A 13,076-nucleotide genomic window follows, 5' to 3' on the forward strand; every position below is an offset into this window, starting at 1 on the left:
ACTTTAATGAAGGCAGCTAGAAATCCAATTACTCCCCCTGACCTCTGCAAACCAATTTCTAGCTTTCCAGGCAGTAAGTTACAGGAGATTTTTCTAAAGTGAAGTAATCACAAGGCTAAATAAAAGAAGATGCATATTTGGCATATCACCTCGGCAGGGGCTAGGGAGTGAGAACATCTTCAGAGTCCAACAGCCAGCTGGAACTGCTCCAAATTGTGACGAAAAGCAAGATTATCTTTGAACCAGAAAACTACTCACGGGAAAGTCTCTCAGAGACCCAGCACCCGTACGGATTCCAACACACCTTCTGGGCTGCCAGCACACAGAGCTGGAAAGCAAGCAATGGAAAACCAACTCCCACTACCCTGCGTCTGGAAGAGAGTAACTAAGTTCAGTAATTTCAGATCTGTATTGTTGTAACAGAGCAGAATTTGACTCGTTATATAACAGCAAATAAAATTCCCTCCGCGTTTGCTTCTGTACGGACTCTGACACGCACAGGTCACACGAGCCAGCTGACCCACCTGAACTACCGTGGTGCACACACCTTTACAGCGAAGGCACATTAAGTGGTGGAGGAAACACAAAGTATAAAAACTCTCTTTTCTTCTTCCTTCGCTCCCTAATTCAATGCTCAGGTCAAACGAGTGGTACAAAGTATTCTCAGAATTATGCCAAAAATGAACAAATCATTGGGATTGTGACCCGCAGGGGTGCTCTACTCCTGTGTCCAAGCGCACCCTGAAGTGTTAAGTTAGTACAAAGAGAGGATATTTTTATTGATAAACATTATATTGTCTTAGTGTAGATGTCTGACACATTATTAAATCAAATGACAAAACATTTAAAGTAATTAATTCTAATAAAACTTTTTGATATTCCATAGACAATAGTGCTGTGAATTTTGTTTATAGTATAACACATTAAAAACACAGAAATACAAGTTTCTAATTTCATAGGTTACCAGCAAACAGAGAAAAACGCATGCTTTCATTTGTTAAATTTGTAACTTACACAGGCAAGTGGAACAGCTATGCATAGAAGACCATTCTACAACAAGTTGTAAAACAAACATACAGAAAGACTGACCTTATAATACTCGTACAAGTATGACAAAACCATTGTAACTCATTTCAAAAGGTAACAAATGTTTTGTCTGTGGCTCCACCATTTTAACACTTCTAAGCTGACTCAGTAAAAAGCTATTTTGAGTAGAATGGTATTACTAGAAACCACTCCTGATTTTGTGTTCTGGCTGGCTGTAAGTGAACATACACTGTATGTGCATTTGCACTCAGTTCCACCTACGTTTTCTTCCTTGCGGTTAGAAGCATCACAGAATCTTCGCACTCACTGAAAGGGAACCCAGACAGCGTCGTTTGACCCCAAATCAAACAAAAGCTGCTTCTACCAGTCACTTTTATTGCTGTGCTTCCCGCAGCTTTGATGCCGTGACTGCACCACGGAGCAGGGAACTCACCACGCGCTCAGTTCAAAGAAACCCGCACGGGGCCATCACCGTTTGTTTAGAACCGGCCATAGCAGGGGCTGCGTTCAGCGCCCCAACCTTTAGTCATGGTACAACAACAAGTTTTCCACAATAGCCCCACGGAATTATCGGATCTTGAGTAGCCAGCTGCTGGGCCACGAGGTGATGTACACACACGCCGCTGTTTAAGGTTTGGGGTGCTGGCCCCGGGGCTCTCCCTGCACACCTCGGCGGTGCAAAGCTGACCTGGGCCGGCTCCGACGGGGCTCACCGGGTCAGGGCTGGCGCCACGGAAATAGGACAGTTTGGGCTTGGCCCTGGAAAGGGCTGGCAGGGCTAAAAGCGGCCCCCACGCAGACACCGTCTGTCCTTACAGCCCTGGGATCTATGCAGCACACCCGAGGGCCGATGAACCGGTGACCCGACGAGCCACGGGCTGCAGAGGAGCACCAGTGCTGCCCTCCTGCACGTGGAGCGCTGACAGATGCTCTACCAACAGGAGCACCTGAACCACTGCCAGACCTTACCGAGGGATCTCGGATTCCACAGGACTTAGACAGCAAAAAAAACCCCAAATCCGCCAAACAAACATCTTCCTAGTTTGGTTTCAGTCTTGGAAACATTCAGTGTGAGGATGAATGTAATCTATCACTCCTTTAGTCATCTCTCACAAATCCTGCCTGCGTTAAGGGCTAGTAATGATCCTCAGCTTCACAAGGACAGACAGGGAAGTCGATCAAACTATTCCTCCAGAGAACATCAAGTAAAATTTGTCCCTAAATCTTCAGTGCACGGCAAAGTTCACTGCACACCAGCTCATCTCTCAGGTATGCAGACTGCCACGAGCGTGTTTACGCAACCATTTATGTTAACAGATCAAACGCACGCTTGTGAAGCGAGGTTGTTTTTTGGCGTCCCTCTCCCCCTCTCCCTGATAAAGGGATGCACTGTTTCTCGCCAGGAACAAATACCTTTCACCAGGAGGGCGAGAGCTGTAAAGATCAAGCAGTATTCAGGCAAACCTCCGCGTAAATGCAATCCCTGCAAAACTTGCCAGAACCCTAATTACACAACAGCCAGCTTTTTGTGATGCCGTATTACTCTCATCTGCACTTGCTCTCCACGGGTGCTGAGTAATTACAGAATCACACTGTGTGTCCTTTGCCTCTGTCACCCATTTAAAGAAAAAACCTGAAGAACAAAGCTGTTCCACAAACATCTTGCTTTGGCTTCTTTCACGAACTTGTTGTAGTTCAAGTTCTGTGCTTGCTCATTTGACCCAAGCATTGTGCAATTTCACAACAGAGCTCTGAGCTACAGAAACGTATGTTACGCTCAGAGGTTTTGAGTCGCCAGTGAGAACTGGTGAGGGAAAGAAAAGGATTGTTTCTGCGAATCTGGGACAAACAGCTCGGCTGAGCTCTGCGCTGGACAGAATGTGGAAGCACGCTTATGCAAATCTTGAACATCATATGAAGGATCGATGCAGTACTTTATGCAATCAGCCTTTATCTCCCAATTCCTTCTTTTCTAATCTGAAAAATCCCCAAGTCTTTACGAGCTGATGAAATACAGGCTTCCAGTTCCCCCCCCAACACACTGACTGTGAAACAACTCCACCATTGCTCCTGTATTTCCCAACAAGCCCTACTGCAACTCACACCCATAGCAATGACGCGGTCTGTTCTTCTGCAATGGAGATCTACTGACCTACCTGAAACCAAAACAATGCAGTGGAAATGGGGAAGAATCATGTTTGCGAGTGCTGGGACCATTTTTTACTGCAGGATTTCAAGGTGGAGATCCTTCCCTGCTGCAAACGGTAACCACCCCATCATAAAGCTGGGACAATAAATGTCAGCTTCACCCCAGCGTTTGCTAGCGCGTGACATCTGTTTTAAAGAGAGATCTTCACATTTAACCAGAGCCATTTACTGTTTAAGGGAGCTGGGGAAAACCAGGCAAAGGAAGATTACTTCCTTACTAAAAGATCACTAAAAATTTAAAAAATGTAAAAAAAAAAATAATAATTCTACTTGTTGGTACATTACGAAATGTGAGTTTTAATTATTGCAAATGGGACCTCGTGACAGTGATATCACAAACGTTAGAGAGCAATGAGTATTTGCTATTTATGTATGTCTGCTCTTACAGATCGAGAGGTGAGTGTGGCAGAAGCACCTTTGGGGGTCTCAGCGCTCCTCAGCTGCTCTACTAATCTAAGTTACAAGAAGCATCCAGGAAGGTCTCACCACTTTCTGTGGCCACTCAGAAGGATGGTACGATGCTTTTAATGGCTTAGTCTGCTTGGTCCCTGGTTCAGGAAAACCTGGCCTGAGCTTTAGGTGGGGACTGAAATTAAGAAGTTCCTAAATCTTCTGCCAGCAGGAGGAAATGTTTTCCTGAACCAGGGGCTCCGCTCTCAGTGTACGATAAATAAATAAATAAAACATATAAATACTTCAGTGCAGAACTTCCTGACCTCCTCAACGTCTCGTGCGTGCTCGTTTCTTTTTCAAAGCTGTCTTTATGTTCAGCAAACGCACCTGGAATTTCAAACGACTTAATAATTACAAGTAGAAATATTACTGAATGTACAAAGACAAGCTGCTTAAGCTTTTGACCTGCTATATTATAGATATGCAACTGCCATGCACCACTCACAACACCTTGATAATACAATGCGGAAACAAATAAAAACTAGTAACCATCTCTTGCATTTATAAATAGATGCGTGTAAGACTATCTTAAATACTGATACACTGAGCATCTTAGCAGTTGCCACAACAGGGCTGCATTCCTAGGCAGATGGCAGCTGGTTACCGCAGGGCTTCATTTTAACAACAGTGGACATACTAGGTAAAGTGTGTGTGTGTATATATATATATATATTGCTTGAATATAAATGTACGTTCATACATTTTAAAAAATAATGCCAAAAATCTGCCAATGAATTATATGATCGTATGACTGAGTTCCTCAGTAAAACTAGTATAGCATAGCATAGTCTGGCTTCATAAAGTGTAAAAGGCCCAGGTCAGATCTATAATCACTTAATCAGATCAATTATGTTTATTGTATTAAAAAAAAGTGTCTTTGCATAACTGGAACTGAGCAGGGTTGCACCCAATTCATTCATTTTGAGGCCACTTAAGATATAAAGTATCCTCATATGTGCAAATTTCCCTTTGAAGAGTCTTTGCAAAGACATCCTATGGGAAACCTTCCCACGTACTGTGAAACGAGTGGTTATTTCAGTGGTTTGGGGCATTTTCAAAAGGCAGACAGTAGGCTGACACTGTTCTGGCGTCGGGTTGTTTGAGACTGCTGTGCCAAGCAAAGATCTCCTTGCATTTTCTCCCATCAATTTACTGGATCAAAAACTACAGCCTATTTCTGCCAGCCCAGCGCATGAACCCTGTGTTAAGGAGGACGTGGGTCAGCCTTCAAAGCCAGAGGGATTCAGCTGATGACACAGCAAGTGGAAGCAAAATGCTGAATGCCTGCAACACAAGGAGCAAGGTAAAACCTTAAGGAAACAAGCAGGTGGCTGTTGGGTGTACAGGGGGGTCTGCTTTTGAAAGAGATTTCATGGCACGTCCCAGCATTCATACAGGGTCTGGGTATCCCACCTCTATCAGAAGTTCTCCTCTTGGGTCCCAGAGACGTGCCCTCCCAAAACAGCTGTGCTCCTACCGGTAACTGTCTGCTGAGCTGCTCAAACCAGCCCCCGGTGTTCTGGCACCGATGAGCGTGCAAGCACCCCAGCAGCCTGCCCGACGGTAAGCTCCAGCAGAGAGGGAAGGTGTGTGCTGCAGGGGCTGGACGAGGGTCCCCACCTCGTCACCTGGCACAGCCGCCGCCCGGCTCGCCAGGCACGCCGATGGAGAACCTCAGAGTCTGCAACCTCTGAGCAGGTCTGTCATCAGCTACCACCGTCCTCGTGGGCCGAGGCATGCAACGGTATGTTTGCCCTCAACTGGCAATTAAAAGGTTATGTTAAATTGTTGCCGTAAAATTATCATGTTGACTTGTAGCACCATTCAAATCCGGCAGACAAAGATCACATTGACAGGATTTCTGTCAGGTTGTTTTGGTGTGGAAGGTTTAAAACTTGTTCTGCAAGGCTGGTAGAAAAAGTAAAATAAAAAACTACCTAAAATATACCACGATAAAGTCATTTTAACTATATAAATACACTACAAAATCTGTTGCTTTAAACAAATTGTGCTTTTTTAGAAGCTTTCCTGAAGTTAGATGCTTCTGCCCAAAGTTGGATAACTTGGCCTAGATCTCGGGCTGTTTCAGGGCAGTGAACAATGGATTTCACAGCCAAATTTATATCCCCTCGTGTACTATGAAACAAACTGCCATTTCTTCCCTCACTGCTTTCCTGTGAATAAAGAGAACTTTTCCAAAAGGCATGGAGTTGGCCACACCTGAGACCGATTCTGGAGATTTCATCCCAACAAGTCAGAGCAGTTTGGGTGGACGTAGATGCATTAAAGAAACCTGCTTCAGATTTGAGGCCACTAAGTGCTAACAGAATATTCATGTAAATTCCCTTAAAGGTGCCTGGTTGTATTAATAGTTATTTATCTATTTGGATAAGAAAATAAGAAGTTTGTTCATCTTTAAAAAACAAAGTGCAACAGTCCTTTTCAGGACTTACTGCTGCAAACATGTACGCCGACCCTACAAAACCATCACTGGGTTTTGCTGCTGGTTTCAGTATTCAGGTCAGTGAATACTGAAAAATCTCTTCCTTTAAGCTTTGCGTCACCCTCGGTACACCCATTCAGCGTGCTCAAACTCTGCAGTTCCACAAATTTGAAGTGAAGTGGCTGAGGTCTTCCAAATATTCAAACTTCCACCGCTTTCCTTAAAAGCATGGCTTTAAACTGATGCAGTTGAAGTTGTACAAACCTAACACGGACACTCTTACCTGGATTTAAGTCTATTTTAGACTAACTTACAGTGGCTACTGATCAAGCGAAGCTTCATGAATACAGGGTAGATTTAAATCCAGCTAAGCATGGTCCACTGAGATTGATTTTTAAAGTACATATTTAAACACTTTTAAAGCTCCAGTGGTAAAACTTTGAAATAGATAAACCTTACACTATTGCATCTCTGTGAGCCTTATTTGAAAGGACTAGGGCTTCCAAAAAATCTTGATACGAGAAATATTTGTCAATCAGCAGAAAGTTATGGTTTTCTAAAAAGTTATCCAACAATATTCAATCTACATTTTATCTCACAAATATTAATATGGTTATTTGGAAAAGGCATATAAAAATTCCTGTTCTGACAGCAGGATATTAAATGTTTCCCTCAGGTTGCTCCACCTACACTGTACGTTGTTTTTCTAAAAGTAGATTGCTGTTCTACCTGATTTGTTTTGTCAAGAAAAAAGCCAGTCACGCATCTATCTGAATGTTAAGAATGAGCATTCGTTTTTCACAAGGCTCATATCACTAATCCAAAGCATGATAATCAACTGATTTCAGTGACACAGCTGAGGACAGAAAGATGAAAACAAAGCAGAGAAGCAGCATCACAAGGAAAAAAAAAACCAGATTATACTAGTGAAAATCTCCTCCCATGTACACATCTCAGGCTGGTGTTCCTATCACAGAAACAATGTACCAAAAAGTGCAGTACCTCAAACAAAAAGCCAAACCAAACCAAAACAAAAAAGGCAAGTATAAAACTCAGCTTTGGTAGGGACAAAAGCAGTTTTTCCAGCATGTCTTAAGACCTCCTCGCATTGTATCACATCCTACCATTCCGCCTTTGAACCGCTGCCAAAGAAGGCCGTCCACACGATGAGCAGAGTTGAAACTACCAAGGGATCACGTATTTAAATCAGGTCAAAGTCAGAGCTGCAGTGAAGCGCTCTCCACTGGGGAAAGGCTCTTTAATCTCCCTTTGAACTAGTCATTAAGAATTGCCTGAAACTGCCAGGAATGGAAACACAAACAGTGGAGTGGTCCAAAGACCCAAGCAGCCTCAGACGTGCCGGTGCGCTTTGCTTTCAGAAGGATAAAACCGCAAATGAACCAGTGTCGCATCGACAAAACCCACCCCAAGCTGGCTTCACCCCGGCTTCCCTCAGCCCCCATCCCCGCGCCCCTCCACAGCCCCTTGGGGGCTCAGCTCCCTCCTCCCCACAGCCAGCCACCCCCGTCCACCCCATGGCACCGGGAACCGGAGCCGCGCGCCGGCTGCCTCCCGTGCGTGGCCGGCACCTCCTGCCCTAACGCCGGGAGGAGAGAGCCCCTCGCACCCAGCCCTCGCTTGGCCCCGCAGAGCAAAGCCATCAACACGCACTGCAGCTGAGTGTAACTGTCTGCGTGAGCTCTGGCCGTGTCCTACAGGGAGGACGCGAACCATCGCTCCAGGTTTTTGCTTTGGGGGCTTTTCCACAGGCTTTGATTACACTAACAAACTTGAGCAGCTCTCTGTTGGAGACAAAACCAAGAATGCACACATTCAGTTGGTCTATCCTGCTCCAAACCAGGTCTGTACTGGCTGATTTGGTTGCAAATCACAAGCACATCTCTCTGAAACTGCCCATAGAGGAGGTGCTTATCGATTCGCCTGTGGCACAGGTAACGGCAGTTCAACGTACCTTTTGCTTCTGCTCAGAACAAACAATTTGCAGGACATTCTTGCACAACACACAAGAGTCAAAACAAGGGATTTCAGGTTTTACACACAATGCAAAGCTATGATATACTACAGTATTTAATGCACACCAATAGGAAAAGTTCCTAAAAAATATTCATGCAGTTTTTGTGCCACGGGATAGGTAATGGCTATTTCGTAGAAATAGATCCAACTGGCTCCATTGGAGCAGCAGTATAAATATTCAAAATAGAAGTAATAATAGGCCCTGATGTGAAACTTCTTTTTTTTTATTTTATCTTCCCCAAATCTGTCCCTTCTGTCAGCAAGGAAACACTCTGCTTAGGAGCAACCACATCTTGCTACAAGAGTAGAGCTGTGTGTTTGTGGGGTGGATTTCAGTGAAACGTGCCACATTGTTGCCAACGTTGTTTGATTTAAGGAAGTTTTTTAGGCATTTCAGTGGTTATTATTATTATTAATCTCATTAACAACAACAAAAAAAGAAACAACAGCAACAAGAAAACCAACACGAGGAAGGTGCAGTGGGAAGAGGGCTCCCGGCGGGCACAGCTGCGAGAAGGCTGCTCGAACAGGCTGCACAGCTCACCAAGCAGCAACACAATTGTGTTCCAGAAAGAAAAATGACGACACAGGCACGTCACTGACTCTCCCTGCTCCCTGTACCTGCACCCTTCCTCCTCCTTGCAGGGATCCACAGGCACGCTTTGCTCACCGAGGCCAGCGGTACAGAGCTTTCTCCACTGGACATCCTCGACACGCAGTGCGACGGCTGCCAGAGCCTCCAACATTTAGTGTAACGAAGAAAGAAAACCAGGTGCTGAGCTGAATGGAAACCACAGGGTGTAAATAGTTTGATTTACAGCAAAATGAAACGGAAAAAATCACTTCAAAAAGTGAAAATGAAATAAAAATTGGCTTTCTCTCTGTGAACGGGGTGCTCTTTTTTTTTTTTCTTACCCTGCTATAGTTTAGGGCTCGGTGTTTCGTGGTGGTGTGGTTTTTTTTTTCCTTTCTTTTACGTAGGGTTTACTGTGCCTTTACTACCAATATTTGCCACTGTTTGTACCATAGACAAAAACATTCACCTAGCTGGTAGTATCTTAATACATTTCATAGTAGAACATATACAAGAAAGAGGAAAAAACATACCAAATGAATCAGAAGTGATCAGTGCTTAAAGTAAATACAAGGGCCAGCACTGGCAAGAATCCACAGTATCAATACGTACAAATGAAGCTGTGATGGTGTTTCTCATGGGGTAGAACCTGCCTGCGTATTAATACAGAATTATACAAAATCTAGCAGGGATATTGGAACAATGAATAGCTAAACTTCCACAATAACTTAAGATCTGTGAGCGAGTCTGCATTGAAGATATTCCACATTTTAAAAAGTGCCATCTCTCTCTGTGTCTTCCTCCCTCCCAAAGGAGGCGTGATGAATCCACATGATCCGTTATCAGATAAGTTCAACTGCTTAAGAAGACAAATATCTGGCCAGGTCCAGTGTATTCTTTAAAGAGTGGCAAGTTATGACTTCAGTAACTATGTCTGTGCAAAATATGCCTCTTTCCTTTTAAAGAAACCAGTGTCTGTAACTCATTTAGAAAAGTTCCGACGCGTACTTATGTCCTTCTCAGAACGAATAAGACACGAACTATTCAATCCCCCCAAAACAAGAAATCTGATGAAGCAGAGAAAGTTCTGACCTTCCATTTCCACGTGCAGATCATTAAAAACCAGGACACCTCCTCGGTAGCCCTCCTGGGCTGGTGATCAAACTATTGCTTGGAAATACCATAAACACCCTACTAATAGAACTCCAACATTAATAGTAAAATGGTAGCAGTGTTTACCCTTTGAATCCACGTTTACCTTGCATTCCTCATCACACCGGTACAAGGTTCATTATTTATGATAAAAAGTCATCGTCTGTTGCTGTAACAGTCTTCTTTTAATACGCAGTAAATCCATTCACATGCCGAGTACCTTGAATTGTATTCCCATATTACACTGCCCTGTGACCTTTGGATCGTTTCAGGAGACCCAGCGCTCAAAAGGAGAAGCTGCAAGAGAGGACGTTGATCTCTGGCAATTAAAAAAGAAAAAAACAACAACAAAAAAAAACCCAAAACCCCCAAAACCAAAACAAAACTAAAAAAAACCCCAAACAAAAAAAAAACAACCAAAAAATTCCCATGATTCTCCTTGAAAATCAGCCCCTGTACGATGTATCCTCTTCTGCATTGTAGCAATAGTCTTAAGTCATAAATTAGATTAGTCTTCCATCAAATAATTTAAAAAGAGAAGGAATTGTAGCAGACCAGTTTTGCCTGGCTTGACGCCAGTTAGCAGCCAGTTCATCTAGAGTCCCAGTCACACTGTTCAACAACTGAGCTAGGAAATCACATGAATGTTGAAAAAAAATAATCTTCACATCGATGCAGGATTTTTCCAGGTTGTGGGGGGTCAGGGAGAGGGCGGACCTAGATGGGGCCACGGGTCCTATGAACAGCGAACAGGACATAGGTCACGACTTGGAGGCGCACCGCATTCAGGAGATGCCAGCCGTGGTTTGTATTGCACAGGTAAGAAGGAAGCTCCTCCCGACAGTCTGCCACCTGCATTAGTGATCTCTGCACATGGGCAAGTTCACAAAAGTGAAAACATTGAATTCTGTCATGATGGAGAAACACAGGAAGATGCCGTAAAGGGAAAGGCACACACACCCTAGCTTCTTATCCAGTTTCCATTTGTTCATGTGGACACCAAAAACCTACAACAAACACAGAGTAAGCCACCACAGCAGGAACACTTCAAATAAATTGGATAAATGCCCTTCTCAATTACAGGAGCACTAAGACGACCGTCCCCTTACTGATCACGGTCACCTGGAAGCAATCACAATGCAAGTACTGCAGCAAGGGAGCTGAAGGCCACAGCTGAAGTAAACCAGAGTAGCCCCTCGCAGTCACCGAGGCCACACTGACTTACATCACCTCGAGTCCTGGCCCAAGGGCCTCAAGTTTCTGCAATGAATTTCATTTTGGTGAGAACAACCCCATTTAATTCAATCAGACACATTTTCGAAGGCCAGATTCCTTTTTCTTCACTCAAAATGCTTCGTGTGCCCCTCTGCGTCTCAACCTAGAGCCACACAGTCTCAGGCTGTGCTTGACTTTGCTTAGTCTGCTCCCACACAAACCTTTTAAAAGATTAAAGTGCTGTGTACGTGGGAATTGCGTTGGTGTGCCACGCACAGGAGGCCTCCCTATAGTACCTGGTCTCAAGACTTGGAAGATGTCACAGAAATCCTCCTCTCTATCACTTCTAGTCTGCTACGCTGGACTCGGACAGGTCAGGGAACGTGAGGCACCGATTGCAACAGAACCACTGTCGTGTCCAGGCACCGTTCGTCCTGGTCTGTGTTGTATTTCAGAAGGCTCCTACAGAGGGCCAAAGCAAACTGTCCAGCATTCTGTCTACCTGTCCAACAGGAGAATGGATCTCATCATGCACCAAGGGATCTGCTTCAACTCTAGCATGAAAAAATAACTAATGATTACTAACGGATCTCCCGGGCTCCGTCCATGAAAAATATACAAATACGAGAGCCGTCCTGGGACAGCTTCTGCAGGTGCCAGATTAAGGTCCTGGAAAGCTTACAACAGGAGTGACCACTCCTATCCCTTAACAACAGGACTTTGCAACCACTGTTACAGCTGGAGGTGAGAAAGGAACAGGCGAAGAACACGTCTATAAAAATCACTCTTTTAGAAACGAAGAACAAAAGATTATATACATACTGTGACAAAAACAGATGCCAGCAGGAGACCAACAGAATAGATAAGTCCTCTGCTGTTTAACCGGATCTGTAAAAGAAGGAAGTTCACAAAACCACGTCACAATTTCAAGCAACAATATTTTTCTCTGCTGATAATTCTGTAACACTAAACTGCTGAGTTGCTAAACACTGCCTTGGCAAGCTGTAAATGCCAAGTCGGACCATTACATCACAGGTTATTTTGCCTACTCCCTATTGCCAAAGGAGTATTATTAGTGTCCTTAGGACATGACAGCATTTCGAACTGTTCCATCCCCACGTGGGCTTTGTTATCTCTTGTCCTGTTATATCATGACATTTTCTTTTTGGCAATTAACTCCTATGTGAGTCCTGTAAGAACAAACGAGGGAAGGGAAATTTTGCATTCAGTCACTGATTAATGTGGGGGAAAATAAACAAGGACACACACAAGCACCTAATTTCATCCCTACTCTCACTCATCTCAGTAATCTCACAGCCTGAACCTCATCGCTGAAAATCATCGACATCAATGCACCACGGCACACCAGCACAGGCTGAACATTATTTAGCACTGAGGCAAATAAGGCAAAGACATGACTTATTGCCTGCAGGGCTGTGTAGAGGTGTCATCACTGAGGTACCCAGGGGCATCGCGGGCTCTGACGGAGCTGTCTCCATGGCAGAGCCACGATTACATCCACCGTGCAAGTGGAGAACGGAGACAGAGGTCCTCAAAGCTGTGGAGCTATTTAACTGCCATTTTTAGAGGCTTTGGAGTCTAAGGCACTCACCTACATCTTTAAGCCCTAAATACATTTAAAAACACGATTTTATGTGACATAAACCTAAACCTACCAAACCTAATGCTCCAGGGAGTAAAGCCACCTCTCCAGTCCTGTTCCTCGGTCAGGCAGGATCACGCTTCTCCTCAGTTTCCCATTCCTCTCTTGTGGAGCTTAATCATTGCCCCTTTGGGCTTTTTTATATGATCTTCTCAAATAGTATCACCTGCAGCATCGTCAGGGGAGCACTCAGGTGGAATCTCTTGAGGCATTTCTGCAGGGGCTACTGTGTGAGGGAGCCTTCCTCCTAGGGAAGGTCAGCTTCTCCAGGGAAGCAACAGGGCAGC

At 44.4% G+C, this 13,076-nt stretch overlaps 1 protein-coding gene across 1 annotated transcript in view; it reads right to left on the bottom strand.

Annotated features, from left to right (window-relative positions):
• Positions 1 to 10,768: 10,768 nt before the first annotated feature.
• The window catches only part of SLC24A3 (solute carrier family 24 member 3), a 55,899-nt gene continuing 53,591 nt past the window's right edge, over positions 10,769 to 13,076 (bottom strand). Inside the window, exons 13-14 of the mRNA XM_068407304.1 lie at positions 11,949 to 12,014; positions 10,769 to 10,918 (exon numbers count right to left, since the gene is read on the bottom strand). Coding sequence (XP_068263405.1) covers positions 10,769 to 10,918; positions 11,949 to 12,014 — 216 coding nt within the window. The remainder of the gene's footprint in view (positions 10,919 to 11,948; positions 12,015 to 13,076) is intronic.

This window comes from Nyctibius grandis, chromosome 1 (assembly GCF_013368605.1).
Source record: "Nyctibius grandis isolate bNycGra1 chromosome 1, bNycGra1.pri, whole genome shotgun sequence".
Taxonomy (NCBI): Eukaryota; Metazoa; Chordata; class Aves; order Nyctibiiformes; family Nyctibiidae; genus Nyctibius; species Nyctibius grandis.